The 20782-nt window shown below is 39.3% G+C and overlaps 1 protein-coding gene and 1 pseudogene across 1 annotated transcript in view; one reads left to right on the top strand and one right to left on the bottom strand.

Annotated features, from left to right (window-relative positions):
* The window catches only part of CAMK1D (calcium/calmodulin dependent protein kinase ID), a 488172-nt gene that overhangs the window by 184642 nt on the left and 282748 nt on the right, over positions 1-20782 (top strand). The window contains exon 2 of the mRNA XM_020999741.2: positions 2804-2935. Coding sequence (XP_020855400.1) covers positions 2804-2935 — 132 coding nt within the window. The remainder of the gene's footprint in view (positions 1-2803; positions 2936-20782) is intronic.
* Positions 8582-9036, bottom strand: LOC110217358 (small ribosomal subunit protein uS11 pseudogene; annotated as a pseudogene).

Genomic DNA, 20782 nt, shown 5'->3' with positions numbered 1-20782 from the left:
AGTATTATCTTTTTATGCCTTTGCTCTTGTTTCTGGGAATCCTTTCAGTTTTCTTTGATTGGTCACAAGGTATCTTATCCTCAAGGCCTGTTTTCATGCTGTTTCATTTCTCTATCCCTCCATCATCCCACAATCCTTTGCTACAAATCCCTCAACCTTACCCTCAGGCTTTTTGGTGTAATCCTTTTGTTGTGATCTATTTCTGAGTTTATTTTCACCAGTGTGAAGAATGTGAGTGTTCTTTTCTGAAACTGTAGGATTTTCTTCAAACCATTCCTAGGAACCTATATTAGCAATGACAATTTATGCCGATGAGTTTTTATGTTTGTTTGTTTTTTTAAGATTGGGTCTCCCTATCTTTCCCAGCCTATAAGTGCAGGGAGACACTCACAGGCCCCGATTCCACTCTTACTATCAAGGGAGTTTAGACCTGCTTGCTTTCCAATTTGCATCAATTCCTTAAACAATCTGATGCCCCCTACTCACTCCCAGTCTCCCAGAAACACACCATATTAATGCTGAACTTCGTGCAGATGCCTAATCAGCTTAGCCCAGCTGCAGTCTCTTGAAATTCTTGGCTTTCCTTAATGATAATTTAATCTTTCTAATGGTGTAAACTAAAAAGGGGAAATGTGATTTGGGACCTGATTCTGACCAAAAAGAAAGACCAGGTTGCTGAAGTAGGAATAATAGAAACCTTGGAGGAAAGTGAGCAACCCATCTTAGAATCTGTAAAAGAGGAGAGGAACTTCAGGCATAGGTAGACATGTGCCCCAGTTTGGGGAGAGTAAATTTTAAAGGGTCCAGAGAAAAGGCATAGATAGCATCTGATGACCTGAATTCTGACTGAGGAGCCAATCCAGGTGAGATGGAATGCTCAGAATGAAAATTCCAAAGTTACAAGGAAGCAATTCCATGAAAGACAAAAAAGGTAGTGAGCCAGAGAGACAAATGTGGATGCACAGAGAACTATCTGATGAACTTAAATTAAAAAAAAAAAGATACATATAGAAGACAAAAACAAAAGAAGGTAACAGATGATGAGTTTGGTTGTTTAGGAACATTATTTAGCAAGTTTTTCCACCTCTGCTTCCTAAATCACTTTCTCTGTGACTGCTACTAAAAATAGACTTTAAAAGGAAGTAAGGAATAGGTGAATTGGAAAACTCTTCTTTCATGCTTGAGCTAATTTTGAAATATTGCTCTAAGAGAGAGTAGTGGCCATCACCTTCAAATAAGGGATAGATGATGAGGTGAGTGAGAGCCACAAAAACCTGCCTTAGACATTTCTCAGCTGTATGACTCTAATCAAATCTCTCATCTACCCTGGTTTTCTAATTCTTCATCAGTAAAAAGAGAGGTTTGGAGTTGATTGCCTGTAAGGCCCCTTTTCATCTAAATATATGATCCTATGATCAGTGGCCTCTTCTGGCCAGGAAGGCAATGCCAGGTTCTCCTAGTAATGTTAGTCATGACATTTGACCTTCTCAGCTTTGGTCAAATTTCAATTTGAGCAGCTCCTCTTTTAGGTAAATCTTCCTTATTAAGGTGTATCATTGCTCAGGGGCCAAAGTAATTATTTTAAGGTGCAGGTCTGACCACGTACCATACCCCACTCAGTGAACTCCAGTGACTTCCTATTATTTCCCTGATCAAATATAAAGTAATCTGATGTTGAAAAATCTTTACATTGTGGTCCATTCCCACCTTTCTAATCTTCTAATACTTTATTCCTTATCATGTACACACACACACACATAACCCATACACACATATATGAAATACTCATTGAAAGTTGAATGTGAGCATTTAACACAGGCTGACCTGTTTCCCAACTTTGTCTTTGTACTGGCTAGCACATATTCCTATTGTGTCTCCCCTCTTTACTCCCTCCTTTTAGTTTACCTGGCTTTCTTCAAGACTTAAAATCCTACCTTTACAAGAGTCCTTTCCCAGGATAGGCTGCTGCTGGTGCCTTTCCCTTTGAGAATACATTCTATCACACCTGTGTATTTCTTGCATAAACCTAGGTTTATTTTTTTCTTTTTCCCACATTGTCTTCATCACTAGAATATGAGCTACTTAAGGGCAGGGATTATTTTTGCCTTTCTTTGTATCTCCTGCAGTTTGTACAATACCTCGTCCATAGCAAGTGCTTAAATGAATGCTTTACTGAATTTAAAAGAAATGTTCTACATGTGCTAAACGATTAATTAACCCCTATCAATATTAGGAGTTACACATACTTACAATGTCATTATGTTCTCATATTTCTCAGAGAATCGACACTTCGATGTTTTCTGTGGTTGGATTCCTGACTTAGTGAAAAGGTTTATTATTATTTTCCAGTTAACTAAAGGAGAGAGAGCCCTTGGAAGTTTTGATAGGATCCAATGTTCTTGTTTATTTTGACTTTTAAATTTTTCTGAAAGGTTTTTTTTTAAAAAAATGCTTTTCAAAAGTGATTCAATATTAAAGCAAAATGTCCAGCAGGGGTGGATAGGAAGTAGTAATATAGGTGATTCAAATGCATTGTTTCAAATACAAACACATTCAAACAATTGTGTTTTTCTCGGTGGCTGTATTTTGTATGGATACATTTATTTCTATGAAGAACTGGGGAGATGGGGTGGTGTGCTTAACTTAGGATGAAAAATAACAATGAAACTTATTGTTAGACTTTTTTATGGCTACTACCTAAAATCAGACAGAAGGATTTAAAGAACCTTTGTAAAACACAAGTATGTTTTCTGTATATCTCATGTTTCTAAGTCCCTTTTCTCTCTTTTGTTTTTCTTGACAGTGGTGCATTTTCTGAAGTGGTTTTAGCAGAAGAAAAGGCAACTGGAAAACTCTTTGCAGTGAAATGTATCCCTAAGAAGGCACTAAAGGGCAAGGAAAGCAGCATAGAGAATGAGATTGCTGTTCTGAGAAAGTAAGTGCTGTAGAATTCCGTCTCTTTGATCCCTTTGGGTTGCTGGTCTCTGGGAGTGAAGATCCCTGTGTAGGGGTTAGGACAAGCTATGGCAGTCACTTAAGCCTGATAGAAGCAGGAATGGCGGCAGGGTACGTTTTACAATTGGATCATGGTCCTAGAGATGGGAAACACTGATTTTCTCTTACCTTCATGACCATCGACATCTTGGCTTGCCACCAAGCAGGACTTCTTAACAGGGAGTCCATAGACCTTGGGGTTATGTGGATAGACTTGAGAAGGTGGGTGTCCATGAAAAAAAATTAGATCTTTATTTCTACTAATTTTTGGTTTCCTTTATAATACTATGTTTTATTTTATGCATTTAAAAATATTATTCTGGGGGGCAGTTAGGTAGCTCAATGAAGAGAGCACCGGCCCTAGAGTCAGGAGGGCCTGAGTTCAAATCCTACTTCAAACACATAAAACTTACTAGCTGTATGACTGTGGGCAATTCACCTAACCCCAATTGCCTCACCAAAAAATAATAATAATAATAATTATTATTCTGGGAAGGGTTCTATAGGCTTTGGCAGATTGCCAAAGAGATCCTTGACACAAAAAAAGGTTAAGAGGCCCTGTCTCAAAGCCTCCCTATATCCAGTGAAAGTCCAATACAACATAATTAACTGAGTTCTTTGCCTGACACTATTTCACCCTTCCCACCCTCTTTCCCCACTCTCTCTCTCTCACCCCCTAGCAGCACACTTTGACTAGGTTAGAGAAACAAATCACTGTATAGTAATCATACTCTCATTTTTGGAGAAAGGTGCTATGGTAATTTATAGGTGGTTCCATTTGTGAAAGACATCAAGAATACCAATGAAAGTTACTGGGTTTTCAGGAAAATGATAAATTCAGTGACTTAGTATAAATGGAAGAAGACCCTTCCACCCTTCTCAAAACTGAATGCTATTCATTTTAATACCATTATAATGACCAAGCATGGCTCTGAAGAAGAGATGAGAAAATGTACTTCTTTTCTTCATTGAGGTGGGAGACTGTGGTGTGGAACATTATATGTGGGGTCAGACTTGGTTGATATATTGATTAGTTTTGCTGAACTCCTTTTTTCTCTTATAAGAGGTGGCTGTCTGCATAAGGGAGGCAGGAGGTACACAGTCAGAAATGAAGGTGATATAAAAACAGAAAGACTACTAAAAATTAAACAACAAATGAAGTTACTGGATTTGGAGGTCTGCTAGAGAAAATCAGTCAGCTACTAAGAGAAGCAAATTTAGAATAAATATTCTGGCTCCCCAAAACACATTGGCATGTCCCTACATTCATCATGGATGTACATGGGTTTTTTTTTCTCATTTCTTGTTTTTTTGAAGACTAACACCAGCCTTTGAATCACACTCAGCTGCCATAAGTACCAGACTGCACAGTATGCTGATCACGACAGTATAACATGTTCTGACCTTTATTGACTCAAAGAATAAACATATGGTATGTCTTTTCCACATAGAGAACAAATTGCTCATAGGGTTTTTTTGTTTATTTGTTTGGTTTCTAGGATGTCTTAGTTCTCTTCCAAAAACCCATGTAGACTAAATTAAATAACTGTTTAGAAGAGAATTTGGTCAAAACAAATCATTCTAAGTATATTATAATCAAATTGGAAGATGATATTTTAATGAAACATTTAAGGATATTAACATACATTTAAGTGACTCATTTCCCAGTGCCAGGAGCTGGAAAAGCACAATAGTGACATATTAGCATTAAGGCACATATTTGGACTTGGCTAATGCTGTAAATGATGGTGGGGAAGAGGCTGCTTCTGAGTATTTTGCAGCATCCTAGTTAGAGCGTTTAGAAGACTGATATCACCAAAAGCACCTGCGTGGATTCAGAGCCTGGTTGGCTCTCTGCTAAATCAAGCGTGTCACCTAAATCTTTGCTTGAGTCAGTAAATTGATGTGGGGACTAAATGAAGTAAATAAGTTTTCATTCTTCTTGTACTCCCATTTGTAGACATTTGGTGTCTACTCAGATGTGGACTTCAGAAGTCAGCATTGTTTTTTTTTGTCACTGAAAAGTCTGCTTTGATTAGTTTTCCCTACCTTTGGTTTCATTAATAATGAAAAAATGCCAGGGAAGAGGATGTTCAGAGATAGCAAATGACAGGACATTGACAGTCCCATGTTGTTCAGCAGTCAGAAGCCTGATCTTTTGTTAACCAATACATTTTCTTTTATCATCACAAACACAAACACACACAGAACAACCCTAAAACAAAGTAAATTTCCCCAAAAGATTTAAGCAAAACAACACAAAAGAGTTATGACTGATTCATGCCCTGTTTCCTTTTGTTTTTTGTCATATTGTTCTTTTTTGGATCTGTTTTCTTCACTATATGTCCTTTAATAACACTTACCACATGTCTTTGAGTTTTTCATTATTTATCATTACTTAAGGTGCAATAATATTCTGTAATTTACACATGCAAAAATTTATTTTTCCATTCTTGATTTTTGGTCATATAGTTTGTTTCTACCTTTTTTTCTATCACAAATAATATTGCTGTGAATATTCCTGTATAGATAACAGTGGTGCCTGTTCTCCTACAGACCTGACAGCATTGACTTTTCCCATCTTTAACCACATTTGTCAAATGAATGGATATAATAAGAGTTGTTTAATTTATATTTATCTAATTATTAGCTATTTTGAATATTTTTATAGTTGAAGATAATTAATTTCCTCTTCTAGAAACTGCCTATTCGTATCCGTTGGTCACTTGCTATTAGGGAATAGTTTTTCATTTTAGAGAGTTGTTAATTCCCTTTAGATTCCAGATATCATACTTTTATCAGAGATGTTTTAAAAAAAGATTTTTTCACAGTCCATTTTTTTTCTTCTTATCCTAGGGGCATTATTTTTATTTCTTCAAGACCTTTTTATTTTATATAATTAAGAGAATCTATTTTGTCTTTTATAATAGCCTCTGTCACAAGTAGCTAAGAATTCCTCTCCCCTTATCTACAGTTGTGAAACATATAGCTTTCTATTTGGCTTTCAATTGTTATGATGTGGTTCTTTATATTTATATTGTTCATCCCCTTGGAACTTGTTAATTGCTATGCAGTGTTCCCAGCAGATGCTGATGAATAATGAGTTCTTTCCCCAATAATTTGTATATGTGGGTTTACTGAACAATATTCTAATGTGTATTTGCCTCTAAGTCTTATTTGTATGATCTGTTCCACTTTCCACTTGTTTCATGATCTGCTTTTATTTTTAAAAAAATACAATTCAGATAATTTTAATAATTACTATTTTAGAATATAATTTTAAATTTGATAATGCCATTCTTTCTTTTCAACTCCCCCCCATTGTTTACTTTTACAATCTTGGCATTTTGTTGCTCCATAAGAATTTTATTATATTTATTTTTATTTCCTAATTCTAGAAATTCTTTCTTTAATATTTTGGCTTAGAATAAAAGTGGAAGGTTATTTTGGGAACTATTATTATCTTTACTATATTAGCACAACCCAGTCATGCACACTGAATACTGGCTCAATTATATAACTCATAGAATCATAGAATCAGAACTAGAAGGGATATCAGAAGTCATCTAGTCTAATTTTTCATTTTACAGATTAAAAAATGGAGGCACAAAGAGATTAATTGACTTGTCCTAAGGTACATAGGTAATGAATAACAGAGCTAGGATTCTCTTTCAGGTCAAGTCAACAAGCATTTAAGAGCCTACTCTTTGCCACACTAAGCAAAAAAAAAAAAAAATAATAAGTCCCAAGATCTTTCTCTTGTACCATGTTGCCTTTCTAACAAGTTAGGGCTTGAATATTTCTAAAAACTCCCTTTTTCATTCTTCTTAAACCTGCCCTTCTTCCAAATTTTCTGTCTCTGTGAAGGATACTACCATACCCCCAGTGATTGTTGACTCTTCCCTCTTCCTCAGTCCACACATTCAATCAGGAGTCAAGAGTTACCACTTCTAAGATCCTTCTTTATTTCTGTAAAAATTGTTCTGTTGTTTGATTCATGAAAGGGCTGTTTGTTTTGTCTGTATTTAATACATGGGCCTCCTACTGTTTCATAGAGTTGGGGGGAGGGATACTAGAAGAGGTAGAGGGAGATAATCATGTAATTTTTATGCCACCTATAAACAGCAGTACAAATATTGATATATCACAGGTTGAATTGAACCATATCAGTTGAAATTCTTGCTATGAATAATAATAAAGATGTTGCTATTAAGTAGAAGGATGGCTCGTTGGTTCCCCTTGGAGAAATAAATGGAATTGGTTTCATTGGTTTCCAAACCAAGAAACTTCATGCCATGGGGAACTTGGTTATTTCACCTTGCTTATTATTGAACCTAAGCAAAAAAGAAGTCATGAAAATAGTTGTTGAATGAAAGAATGAGAATATATTTGTTAATTGCTTACTACGTGTCAAGGGCTATCGTATCAAGCCCTGACATTGAAGTATAGATATAAATGTGAGACCACCCCTAACTTTAAGGGGTTTATATCTTAATAGGAGGAAACTGCAGACATAGGGCAAGGGTGGGCCCAGGAGGGTGTTTTGACCTGGGAAATCACAGGGATGATGAATGGAAAAATAGGACAGTCCATTGACACTCTATTTCCAGAAGCCCTGGTAATGTTGATTTAATTATTATATTTAGAGCAAGAGGTGGAAAGCAGGGAGAAGGGCATGGAGTACCCCAGGGAATTCACAGCCAAGTCATTTCGTTCTTCCCTATCATGGTCCTTGGAGGTCTAGTTAGATGGATTCACTGCTGGGCCGTTGCCAATCATCCTGACCCATGTTTTTCCACTGGACTCTGATGACTCTGGAGGAGAGAGTGGGGCTGATGACTTTGCACAGTCCTGCCTCATTTAAACACAATTCACTTGCAAGTCAAGACATCACCCTCCTGATGTCATCTGTCCTCTTTGAGAATGAAGGATGAACAACAACAGCTGGGTTAATGAGCAGGAGCTGGACAGAGAATATCTGGGGTGAAGATGAGGGCCTGTGGTCCCAGGGAGTTCACAGCTCAGTGGTTTACCTCGGTGCTTGGTCTCTGGGGTTGGTCTAATTTGGAAGGTGGAGTAGTAGCATTATCAGGGAAGAAAACTATTTAAATGAAACCTGTGTACTTCTTACCCATTAATTCCCTTGTTGAGATGGGCTCTGGAATTCTGATTTCATTGATTCTAGGAGCTATTGCTTGAGGAAACTTTCTACTGAAGTAGGTCAGCCCAGCTGTATAATTTATAGTATTAGGAACTTGCCTAAGAGGTCAGCTTGTTAAGTGACTTGTTTAGGGCCTGTAGTCATATGTGTCAGAGGCGGGACTTTAACCCAAGTCTTCATGACTAGGAGACTAGCTTTCTGTCTACTAGGTATCACTACCTCTCAATGCATTGTGGGGGGGAGGGTGTATTTTAAATACAATTTCTCTTTCTACCTGTTTCCTCTTTTTTTCCTTAGTAATAGAAATGTTGATTGTTTTGTAGGTTTATTTTGTATCCTACTACTTCGCTAAAGCTATAATTTTAGGGATTTTTTTTTTTACCGTTGTGACACTTTCATTGCCAAAAATAATCCAGCAGACAATATTCACAGATGGCGACCATGGCGATCACCCTTTCTTCGAGTACTGTCAGAGGGGATTGGAGTGACATCCTCCGTCCGCCCGATCTTCATTTCAGAATGTTCCAGGGCTCTCAGGGTGGACTGTGCACCAGGGCCAGGGGTCTTAATCCTGTTACCCCTGTGGCCTGAAATTTGATGTGAAGGGCAGTGATGCCTAGTTCTTTACATCTCTGGGCCACATCCTGAGTGGCCAACATAGCAGCATAGGGAGAAGATTGGTCTCTGTCAGCTTTGACCTTTATCCCACCAGTCATTCAGCAGATGATTTCTTTGCCAGAGAGATCAGTCACATGGACAAAGGTGTCCTTGAAGCAAACAAAAATATGGCAGACACCAAACACATTCTCTCCCTCTGCAACTTGAGGTCCAAGGCCGGTGATCTGCTCTTCCTTCTTTTCCTTCCCCTTGCGACGTGCCATTTCTGTTCCTCCACTTGGGCCACCAACACTGGAAAGAGAAGTGTGATTTTTTTTTCTAAATCTCTAGTGTATTCTAAATAAATCATTGGATTACCCTTGTATCTGGTTATATTTGCCTCTTCTTTGCCAATACTTATTCTTTTAATTTCTGTTTCTCATTTTATTGCAATAGGCAGTACCTCTAGAAGTATGTCAGACAATGACTGTTAGGAGACGTCCTTATTTCACTCTAGTATGGTGCAATGGAGAGAAAGTGATCAAAGGGCTGAAGTTCAAATCTCACCTCTGTCAAGGTCACTTTATGGGCAGCCAGGTCCTCTAATTCCAAAGCAAGTGTTCTTTTCTATTCTCAGCAGACTTCATTTTTGGTGAGTTAAATTTCAGATCCATCTCTAGTGGCATCCTGAGAATGTTCGGTACTTCTGGAAATTGTCTTGTATGAGTTCTTGATTCTTTGCTTCTGATTTCTTTTCTGAAAGACCAGTAATTCTTACCTTGTCTTGCTGAGCTTGGTTCTCTAAAGTTTTTACCTTCAACTTTAGGGGTCTCAATTCTTCAAATTCTGTTGTTTTTAAATTTAGTTTCATTATTTGTTCTACCACGTCTGCAATTTTGTCTTCCATTTGGCCTACTCTATTCTTTAGCACCATGTTCACCTTTTTATTTCTGTTGTTTTTTGCTGCCTTGCTGCGTTGTTCTTTTCTTTCAGAGAACTTCTTCTACTTTATTTTACCCAATGATATTTCATCATTGTTGTGGGGTTTTTTCTTATTTTTAAAGTTTTTTTTCATTTTTTTTCCTGCGAGATAATTTTCCCTGTGAGGGTTTCTTCCCCCTTTCCCCCTTTGCTGTTCTTTTTATTTGTTCTGTTTGTTTCTGTTTTTAGGCCATGAAGGGGAACTGACTTTACTTATAGCCATTCAGTTAGCCATCTTACTAGAACTCCTCTGGCTATTCTTAAAGGAATAAATAGCAAATAAATGACTTCTGAGAGAGAGGTAAAAGGAAACATTTTCTGTATCAATTTCTTTTGTCCACTCCAAATTATTTCTCTGTGAATCAAGAGGCATTTAACACATAAAAGGGAAGGTGTTAGAGGGGCAAAGCTACCCCAGTCAGTGAGGCTAGTTTTCTCTTAAAGGGTTTTGAAACTGTCCTCAAGACTTAATTGGTCCAGGAGGCTAAATGCTTGAACCATTGGCATAACTTCCTAAAAACCCCGAGTACAAAAGCTACCCCATGACATTCAGGAGCTCTTCTTTCCACCTTGATTCCCTTATATCGCCATGACAATTACGGAAGCAGGGAAGCTATGGCCGGTTGAATTGATGTTGTATCCTTGCTTCATATCCTTTCCGTATGATTGCTAAGCAAATCTCTTTTTGTTAATGACTCAGATGTTTCCAAATGTCTCATTTTGTTCTAATGCCAAACCTGAATCATCAGATTGATGTAAATCAGGCCCGACTGAGACTTAAAAGAACATAAACTTGTATGCTTCCTTAGCACTGATGTGAAACCAGGTTATACTAAGTCCTTTTTGGTACTTTTTGTAAGTAAACATCCTTAGGATTTAGTGTATTTAGGTCTAGAATAGATTTGTCATACTCTGAACACTGAGGTTTTTTCTTTATCTTTTTTTTTTTAAAGCGAATAGTGTTATAGTGAAGTTCCAGTCAATTTCTCATCCAAGTATAGCTATTTGAATGGTTGCCCATCCTCCTACATTGCTGAAATGTGAGAGATTTACTTGTTTCACTGTGAATAAGATACTCTACTTAGATGTTGCTAATGCAACCTTAGGATGTCTTTGTACTTGCTCTGAAAATAGTCCCCAAATGAATTTTTTATTGGTTAAGTAGATATTAGAGCATGGAAAGAAAAAAAATGGTGATAAGTATTGTGGCAGGCTGTTGCTGTGCAGCAGATATCCAGGAGTCTAACTTTTGCATTCTATGAGCTCAGTCTATATGATTAGGTATTCAGTATGCTGGTTGGTTCTCAGTCCTGTGACCCAGGCACCGCAGGTACTGTGAACTTCAGTGTGAGGCCCCTTGGGCTAGGTTTGGAAGCTTATAACTCTGGTTACATTATTTACTTAGAATTAGGTTTGTCCAGTACTTTCCTTCTAAGGTACTACATAAAGCAATTTTCAGCAAGTTAGAAGGGAAATATGAAGCATAGGGGTAGGGGAGCAGACACATGGAATCACAGAGCTGGAAGGATTCTTAGAGATCACTTACTCAAAAGTCTCTCATTTTACTGAGGGGGAGACTGAGGGCTAAAAGTGGCTAAAAGGGGAAGCTCTAGGGCAGGGGTGGGGGACCTACGGCCTTGAGGCCACCGGTGGCCCTCTGGGTCCTCAAGAATGGCCCTTTGACTGAATCCAAATTTTGCAGAACAAATCCCCTTAATCAAAGGATTTGTTCTATAAAACTTGGATTCAGTCAAAGGGCCATACCCAAGGGCCTAGAAGGCCACAGGTTCCCCACCTCTACTCTAGACTTACCAAGCCACCTCTCTTCACCATATGGCATTAAAGTTTACCTTCTGATCCTGGTAGAGCTGCCAGTCACAATGAAATAATCGGGGTCTGTTTAGCATCCACCTAGTATTGACTCTCAGATATGAAGATTTTCCTGGCATTGTTTCAGGACCGTTCACAGGTGTGCATACATCTTCACCAAAGGAAGTTGAAGTTTACCTTCTGATCCTGGTAGAGCTGCCAGTCACAGTGAAATAATCTGGGTCTGTTTAGCATCCTCCTGGTATTGACTCTCAGATATGAAGATTTTCCTGGCAATGTTTCAGGACCGTTCACAGGTGTGCACACATCTCCACCAAAGGAGACCCTGACTGTTTATTCTACATCAATAAAATTATCTATCTTTCTAAACTTTTTGAAATTTCCTTTTTTAATAACTTTTGTTTTAAAATCATCTTTATTTTCAAATACATCCTTTCTCCTGGTTCTCAGAGAATCATTCCAAGTAACGAGAAAGAAGGGGAAGGCAGTAAGCATTTATAAAGTGCCAGGTATCATGTTAAACACTCTTGCAAACATTATCTCATTTGAGCCTTACGACAACCCTGAAAGGTAGTGCTACTAAGATCCTCATTTTACAGTTGAGGAAACTGAGGCAAACAGGTTCAGTGACTTGCCCAGGGTCACACAGCTAGTAAGTGCCTGAGGTCAGATTTGAACTAAAGTTTTCACCACCAGCCACCTCTAAAAAGGAATCAAAAGAGTTCAGCAAAACCATCCCTCACAGCAGCTGAATCTGACAATAGTTCCTCATCTCTGCAAAGTATGGGAGAAGGGACGTTTTTTCATCTTTTAATTGGGGCTAGATTTGGCTATAATTGGTTATAAATTCAGCATTCTCTTTCTTTGTTATTGTTTGTCCTCTTAATGTTAGTGCTGTCATTGGTCATTGTATATATTGTTTTTCTGTTTCTATTCATCTAACTTGGCATCGGTTCCTAGAAGTCTTCCCATCTTCTCTCATTTGTGTTGGTCGTTTCATACAGTGCAATAATATTCCTTTACATTCATGAGCCACAATTTCATTAGCCATCCCTCAGCGGATGGGCATCTATGTTGTTGACTTTGTGAAATTTAAATAAGAGTTGTTAATACTCTCACAGCAACTCCAAAGGCAAGGTAGTTGAGCTGTGGGAGCATATAGTAGGATATTGCCCACAGCTCTAGTAAGGGCACTGGACTCCAATCTCAACCAGTTTATAGTAAAATAAAGGAAAGGCCAGGCCCTTGGAATAGCTTTTCTAAGCTATCACTTAAATGGTGATTGTAGAGATGAAGGGTGTTGGCCAGAGGAAGAGAGCCAGGTGTGACTGTTGAGTGACAGTGCCATGAAGCTTGGAGGAGTCTGGTTACCTGGGTGACCCTTTGTGTGTCTATGTGTCCATTCCCCCAAGTCACATGTAACCTTGGGAAAATCTTTTGCCTCATGTGTGGCAAGCTGCCTGAGGTACACAGTGTACGTCATAGGCTTGTGTGACTATGACTTTGTCATGAGGTCAGTTTCAGGTCTGTCCTTGACAGCTTTACCTTCTGAGTCTTTCACTCTTATCTCGGGGTGCCTGTCTCGTTGACTGTGTCGTAGGACCCCAACATAGAAAATCATAGGAGCATCGCAGTTTATGTGTTCCAATTGACAACTGAACAGGAATCCTTCTTTATCATGTACCTTGACAAAGAGTTACTTAGACACCATGCAGAGATTTCCAGTGAGAGGGATCTTGCTATCTTCTGACGGGGCCCATTCTGTTATCGGAGATAAATAAGAAATTTTGCCTTATATGAGGCTGAGATCTGTGTCTCTATAACTCTTCTGTTCTGGTTCTACCCTCTTGGTTTAATCAAAACAAGTTCAATACCACTACCATTATGGCATCATTTATGTATCAGAGACACTATCACAACCTCCCATAAGTCTTCTTTTCTCCAGGCGGACAAATCCAGTTACTTCAAATACTTTTCATATGACATAGTTTTCAGTTCTTCTTTTGTTGTTGTTCAGTTGTGTTCTACTCTCAACTACCCCATTTGGGGTTTTCTTGGCAGAGATACTAGAGTGGTTTGCCCTTTCCCTCTCCAGCTCATTTTACAGATGAGGAAACTGAGGCACACAAGGTTAAGTGACTTGCCTAGGGTCACACAGCTAGGAAATGTCTGAGGCCAGATTTGAACTCAGGAAGAGAGGAGTCTTCCTGACTTAGGGCCCAGCTCTCTGTCTAGTGCACCACCTACCTGCCCTTCATTCCTTCTACCACTGTCTTAATATAGTTTGAGTGAGGTGTAGGGTCCCAAAGTCCAGTACAAGGAGGGATGACAGTCTTTTTTATGTGCCAGTAAAGATCCCAAGAGGGATGTGGTTCAGGGCAGACCCTTCAACATAGCCCTAGTTCATGTGGGAAATTCCTACCACTGGGGGATGCATGTCAGGTCCAGCCCCAAATCATGGCTTGGGAAGTAGGAGAGGCTGCCAGGACCATTAGTCCCAGTCCTGGTTAATGGCTTATGCTTCTAAGGAGAAACCTGTTGTGGCTGGGGTAGGGGTGAGGGTGAGGGTAGGGGCACCACAAGACAGAACACAGCACAATATAGGGGCTAGCGGGAAGTTAAACGAGCTTTGTTGATGGGAAATACATTAAGAAAGGGTAGTCAGGGAGGAAGGAAAAATCAGAAGTGCTGGGGCTAATTAGGGCACACCAAGCCAGTCAAAGCCAGTGGGTCTTTATAGGCTTCTTATCTGAGCCGAGCAAGACCAGTATTAAGGAGAGGGAGCCTGGAGCCTGGACCTGCTATGTAGAGGAAATTTCAGTGACTGCTGCTGTATCATGCTGGGGGGAACACCTGGAAAATTAGCAGCTGGTTGAAATTCAAACACCCTGCTGGCAGGAACAGGGGCAAAAGGCCTTACTACTGCCCTTCTTTTCTGGGGATGACACAGAGGGTTTGAGTCTCTCTAGAGAGTTCTTGGCTTAGCTCAGTAAGGCAGCTACTATAAATCCTAACAACAACATTACTCACCTTTCTCTGAAAGTCATCCAGTTTGTCAGTGTTATTCTTACGATAGGACTTAGCACATAGTAAGGCAGTTAATAAATGTTTATTGATTGATTGATATCCAAATGTGGTTTGGTTAGTAAAATTTATTTTTTAAAAATCTTGCTTTTTTTATTTTAAATTTAATAATCATCACTAATATTAACAATGCAATGTACAAAGAACAAGAAAATGGATTTTATAAGAAACTCTGAATTTTAGGATTGCATATTTTAAAATATATCTGTATATATAAAAATGTGAAACAACAAATTACATAATTAGAGAAATATTAATTGCTTATGTTTGGGCCATGCCAATATAACAAAAATGATACTACTATCTAAACTAATTTATTGATATAGTACCATACCAGATGGTTCGACCAAGTGAAAACACATGAAAACTATAGCTTCTGTCATCCCGGAAATCTTCAATTAATTGCATTCTTTTTTTTTTGTTTTGTTTTTTAATTAGCATGTCATACTATTGACTCTTAATGAGCTTCCTATCCAAAAGCGAAATAAATGTTGAATAATCCTTCCTTTTCTCTGTCGCCTCTGTCACTGCCCAATCTACTCTGAACAACACTCAGAACCCTCCTTTGATCTTGTTCTTATTTGATAATATAGCTTAAACAGTACTTTTTTGTTGCTCTTAGATTTCCCTGGAAGCTTTGTCTTATACAGAGTTTGAGCATTCCTGAGCATTTGAGCATTATTCTTATGGGATTATGCTGCTCTTTTATATTCAGCCTCAGTTACCTGTCTCTCCTTACCTCTTATGTCCATATTTTTAAAGTCTAAATTAGTTAATGACTTCCTTATGCAGCCACACCATCTCTTTGATGAGTTCACCTGATCAGAATCAACTGTATTTGAGTCATCAGAAGCTAGATCTTGACAACATCCTATATCTCCTGAGCCAACTTAAGACGTAAACTATAAAACAGGTTTTTGTTTGCCCTTTTCCAGACTCTGAAATCTGCTCTCACAAAGTCTAATATATTAGACTATGCCTGGTGTTCTTCTCCTTTTTAATCATGAACTCTTAAGATGCTATAGCCAGTGCATTCTAAAGGTGCTAATGTTTTTAAATTCCCCTACTTTGTCTCTCCTCACATCAGCACCATAAAGAAAAGGGCAAGTTTAGTAGTCTGTGTGTGGTGTTCTCCTTGTTGCCATACAAAGGAAAGTTGACCAATGGGATCCTTGTCCTTATGGAACATAAAACCCATCACAGCCCAGATGTTTGTTTTAGTTATTTAATCATAATATTGTAATTGTCTTTCCCTCTAAATTCTCCCAGTGAGCACAATTTTGTTCCTAAGAATTATTTTGAGACCATCATCCAAAAAAGGATTTTGATTTAGGACTGTGTATTTTTGACTCCAGTTTTGACATTTAGTTGTTTTGATGCCATTCTGATCTGGAATATCTACACAGTTACCCCAAAGCTCTATCAAGGGGAGACTCCTACTGAGTAATTTTGGTCCACTGCTCTCCTCTGTTTAGATTATGGCTGCTTTATAGGGAAGTAACAACAGTCTGCATGGTCGGTAGCACTGGAATTGGAGGCAGAAAGATTGGTTCAATCCAATCTTAGCACCTCTGTTATCCTCACCTGTAAAATACAGATGATATTACCTCAGGTATCTACATCACAGAATTGTTTTGAGGTTCAAATGGAATTGGATCATAGGAAATGACCGACAAGATGGAGGAATAGATATTTTCTCCTATCCTCATAACCTCTCAAAACCCTGAAAAATAAGAGTTATTTTTAAGAGGTAAAGCAATTGTAGTTGTTTCCATAGGCTCAGACACTAAGAATCTTAAAAAAGGTAGCAACCTGATGAATGAAGACTAATCCCTAATCCCTAATGTGCGTAATCAGTGCTCCCTCCTCCCCTCTCTCTCACATTTTGGCAGAGTAGCACAGTGGTACCCCCACATGCTTGGGCTGTGAGATCTATTCAGTTATTAGACTGTTGCTGCTGTAGTCTTTTCCAGCACGTCCCACTGCCCCTGCCCTTAAGCCATCATCTCTGGCAACAAGCAATAGAATTCAGCTGTACTCCCAATGCAACATGTCCCTAGGAGGAGGCAGTGGAGGTGTAGGAAGCCTTTCCTGGGGCAACAGCCTGTTCTAAAGTATTGCTTAGCCAGAGAACTAGGGCAGAGAGGGAAGTGGGGCAGGGCACCAGTGTGTATATGGGAGTGGGTAGCACCAGGCCCGAAGGAAAGGTACTGGCTGAAGCCAGCTCTGTTCCTCCAGACTTTACTTGGAGTAGAGACTGAGGTGGGTGAAAGATGAATTCCCCAGTGTGGGAGGAGGATGAGACAACTTTGAGGTTTACTTGTCATTAAAGAGGAATGATTCAGAAAGTCAGCAATATCGGGTGCAATGGAAAAAAAGACTGAAATTACCCAAGAGCTCCTGAAGAAAACTCAGCTGAAAATCTTGAACACAAGCAGATCAACCAACAGGGAAGACATTAATATGGGGAGGTAGACTCCAGATTATCTCAGTGACTTTAAACATCTCTGAATAAATACCACGTGACAAAGGAAAACCAATAAACGCCCAAGGAGAGGTAGAGGACCCTGTGGCTTGCCAGGAGAATACAGGACCACACAGAAAGATGTTCCCAAATAGTTCGAGAAAAATCAGAATCATGTTAGAAGAATTTGTGGCCTGTACATGAGAAATAATAGACAAAAGAGAAAAACTTGAATCCATGGTGTCAACTATTACCAAAGGAACAAAAGAGAGAATGACTGAGTGGGAATGCTAATGCATGGAAGTGAAGGACAAACTAGGAGAGAAGGAGAAAGCAATAATGCTAAAAGAAAATGCGATTTCTATACTAGACCTTCCTGAGTTCAAATCTGGCCTCAGACACTTACTAGCTGTGTGACCCTGGGCAAGTCACTTACCCCTGTTTGCCTCAGTTCCTCATCAGTAAAATAAGCTAGAAAAGGAAATGGTAAACCATTCTAGTATCTTTGCCAAGGAACCTCAAATGGGGTCACAAAGAGTCGGACATGACTGAAACAAATGAACGACAACAAAAATATGTTGTTCTCCAAGGTGGGGTGGGGAGCCTGGAAGGATCAAACATTAATTAAGTAGATACCAGATAAGATACTGGTCGATACTAGATACTGGACAGTGTGCTAAGCATAGAACAATTTAAGGATTATAAACCTCCCAGAAGAAAAGAGTAAATTAAAAAAAAAAACAAACAAACCTGAACACTATAATGCAGGAAATAATACAAGGGATAGAATCAACCTGGCCGGACCTTCCACTTTATAAGTGACAAAACTGAGACCCAGAGAAATTAATTGACTTGTCCAAAGTCACACAGGTAGTAAGTGGCAGAGCTGGGATTTGAACTCTTAAGTGTTTGTTCCACTGTATCATACTATATGTAAAACCCTTAAAGTTCTAGACAAAAACCAGTTATTATTATTGTATCATTATTTTGACTTATTTATTACCTAGGTTGGTAACACTTAAGATTTTAATGGCTTTGAGATTTTTTTTTTTAATGATTCACAGTTTTATTCTATGGTAAATATTGGGAGTGGGGTCTGGGATTAATGGGAACCCCCATCAGGTAAACAAATCTACGGTGATTAGATTTTTCCTCCCCTAGGGAATTCCCAGCCAGGAGTGGGGAATCTGTGGCCTCAAGGCACAGAAGTTTGTGATTCAGTCAAGGGGGCTCACTTGAGGACTTAGAGAGCTACATGTGGCCTCGATGCCTGCAGGTTCCCCACCCCGTACCTAGACACTTCTATTTGGGCTTCCAATAGAACAGTTTGAAAATGATTAATCCAGTTAATGTCCCATTTGTATTTACTCTTTCTGTAAACCAGATTTACAGATGAGTAAGTACATACACTGAGTTTCAACTTGTCTCAGAATTCTCTCTCATCTCTAGCTAGCTCCATGATTGAAGATTAGAGGGTTCCAAGGCAGAAAAGTTTTAACCTCTCTTTATGTGCCCTTCAAAACCTGGCTGCTTCCTACTTTTCTAGTTTTCTTAGGCTTTATTCCCTTCCATGCGCTCTCCAGTCCAGATAGACTGGTCTGTTTTGCTGTTCTTCAGCCAAGACCCTCATTTCCCATCTCCATTCATGCCTTTGTACTGACTTTTCTCTATACCAGAAATACTCTCCCACCCCAACTCAGCCTCTTGACATTCTTGGCTTCTTTCAAAATCTAGCTCAAATTCCACCTTTTGCCATAGGCTTGTCCTCATCTCTTTTTTTATTTTGCCCTGAAAACAGTGACTTGAACACAAGACTCTGTGCTTCTCCCATTACTACAGAGGTACCTTGGGGCAAGGATTATATGTGGGGCATGAGACCTTCATATATAGAGAGAAGTATAGAAGTATAGAGAAGTAAGTCATGGAGGTGGCTCCCCAGTGGTGAAACTCCCCCTCTGACTGGGAATGAAGATTCATAGCTTTCTACTTTTACTCCTTGGAGGTCATATAGATCATGAAATCTACTATATGGTGGCTATAACTATATCTAGATAGATAGATATCTCTCTATATAGAGAGACCACCTCTCTCTATATAGAGAGATTTAAATAGATAGATAGATATCTCTCTCTCTCTATATAAAGAGAGATAGATAGTAGCTAGCTGGCACAATGGATAGAGCATGGTGCCTGGAGTCAGAAAGATTTAAGTTCAGATCCAGCCTCAAATACATACAAGCTGTGTGACCTTGGGCAGATCACTTCACCTCTGTTTGCCTTGGTTTCCTCATCTGTAAAACGGGGATAACAGCCCCTACCTTTCAGGGTTGTTGTGAGGATCAGATGATATAATAATAGTAAAAGGCTTAACACAGTGTCTGAAACACAGTAAATGCTTTATAAATAGTGTTGTTCTGTTGTATCTGCCTCTTTGTGACCCCATGTGGGGATTTCTTGGCAAAAATACTGGAGTGGTTTGCCATTTCCTTCTCATTTTTCAGATGAGGAAACTGAGGTGACCAGAGTTAAGTGATTTACCCAGGGTCACAGAGCTAGTAAATGTCTGAGGTCAGATACGAATTCAGGTCTTCCTGACTCCAGTCCTGGTATTCTATCCGCTGTGCCCCCAGCTGCTCCTCAAACCCAGCATCTCCCCATTTGATAATGGTGGGATCATGCTCTTCTGGAAGATGTAATGGTTTTTAGACTGATTACTAGCTTTACACCCGCAGTCTTGACAGTGCCTTTGAACTGGTCATGGGTAGAATCATATTGGAACATGTAAACCACATGGTTGAGGTCAGTGAAGGAGTCATTGGTGGCCATAGTATGCACTGTGTTTGAGGTGAATGTGACCCTAGTCTAACCCTGTGCCCCAAATGGCCAAATTCGTTGGCTGATTTTTACCATCTTTTCTCAGGGATGTGAGGGCAGCAGCAGATGCAGGGGCAGGGCAGGGGTGAAGAGCTGAGAGCCCCCTGTCCCATCTAGTGCTGGTACCTTCCTACTGATAGTATTGCCGGTTTATTCTGTACATATCTTGTATCGCCCTGTGAACTGTAAGCTCCTTGAGGTCAGGGATTGTTTTTGCTTTTTTTTTTTTGTATCTTCAATACTCATCACAGTGTCTAGAACCTAGTATGTGTTTAATAAATAATGCTTGTTGACTCGAGGGAGAAGATCTTAAGAGATAGAACTATTTAACAATGCTTTGGACTGCCTTATAAAGTAGTGAGGCAGTGAGGTGGTTCCATAGTGCACAGAACACTGGGTGTGGAGTTGGGAAGGTTCATCTTCCCGAGTTCAACTCTAGCCTCAGACACGTACTAGCTGTGTGACCCTGGATAAATAACTCAACTCTGTTTGCCCAAGTTCTTCATCCTCAGTAAAACAAGCTGGAGAAGGAAATGGCAAACCATTTCAGCATCTCTGCCAAGAAAACCCCAAATGGGGTCACAGAGAATCAGACACAACTGAAACAACTGAGCAACGACCACATAAAGTAATGAGCTCCCTGTCATTGGAAGTGTTTAAACAGAGAATAGATTATTGTCTGCCAGGGATGCTACAGCATGGGTTTCTGCCAAAGACTGATTCAGAGGTTAGATTAGATGAATTCTGAGGTCTATTCCAGCTCTAAGATCTTATAATCTAAAAGTCTACAGCAATTTC

This window comes from Phascolarctos cinereus, unplaced genomic scaffold (assembly GCF_003287225.1).
Source record: "Phascolarctos cinereus isolate Bilbo 61053 unplaced genomic scaffold, phaCin_HiC Scaffold_1;HRSCAF=81, whole genome shotgun sequence".
In the NCBI taxonomy this organism is placed as follows: Eukaryota; Metazoa; Chordata; class Mammalia; order Diprotodontia; family Phascolarctidae; genus Phascolarctos; species Phascolarctos cinereus.
This window is presented reverse-complemented; position numbering and strand designations above follow the sequence as displayed.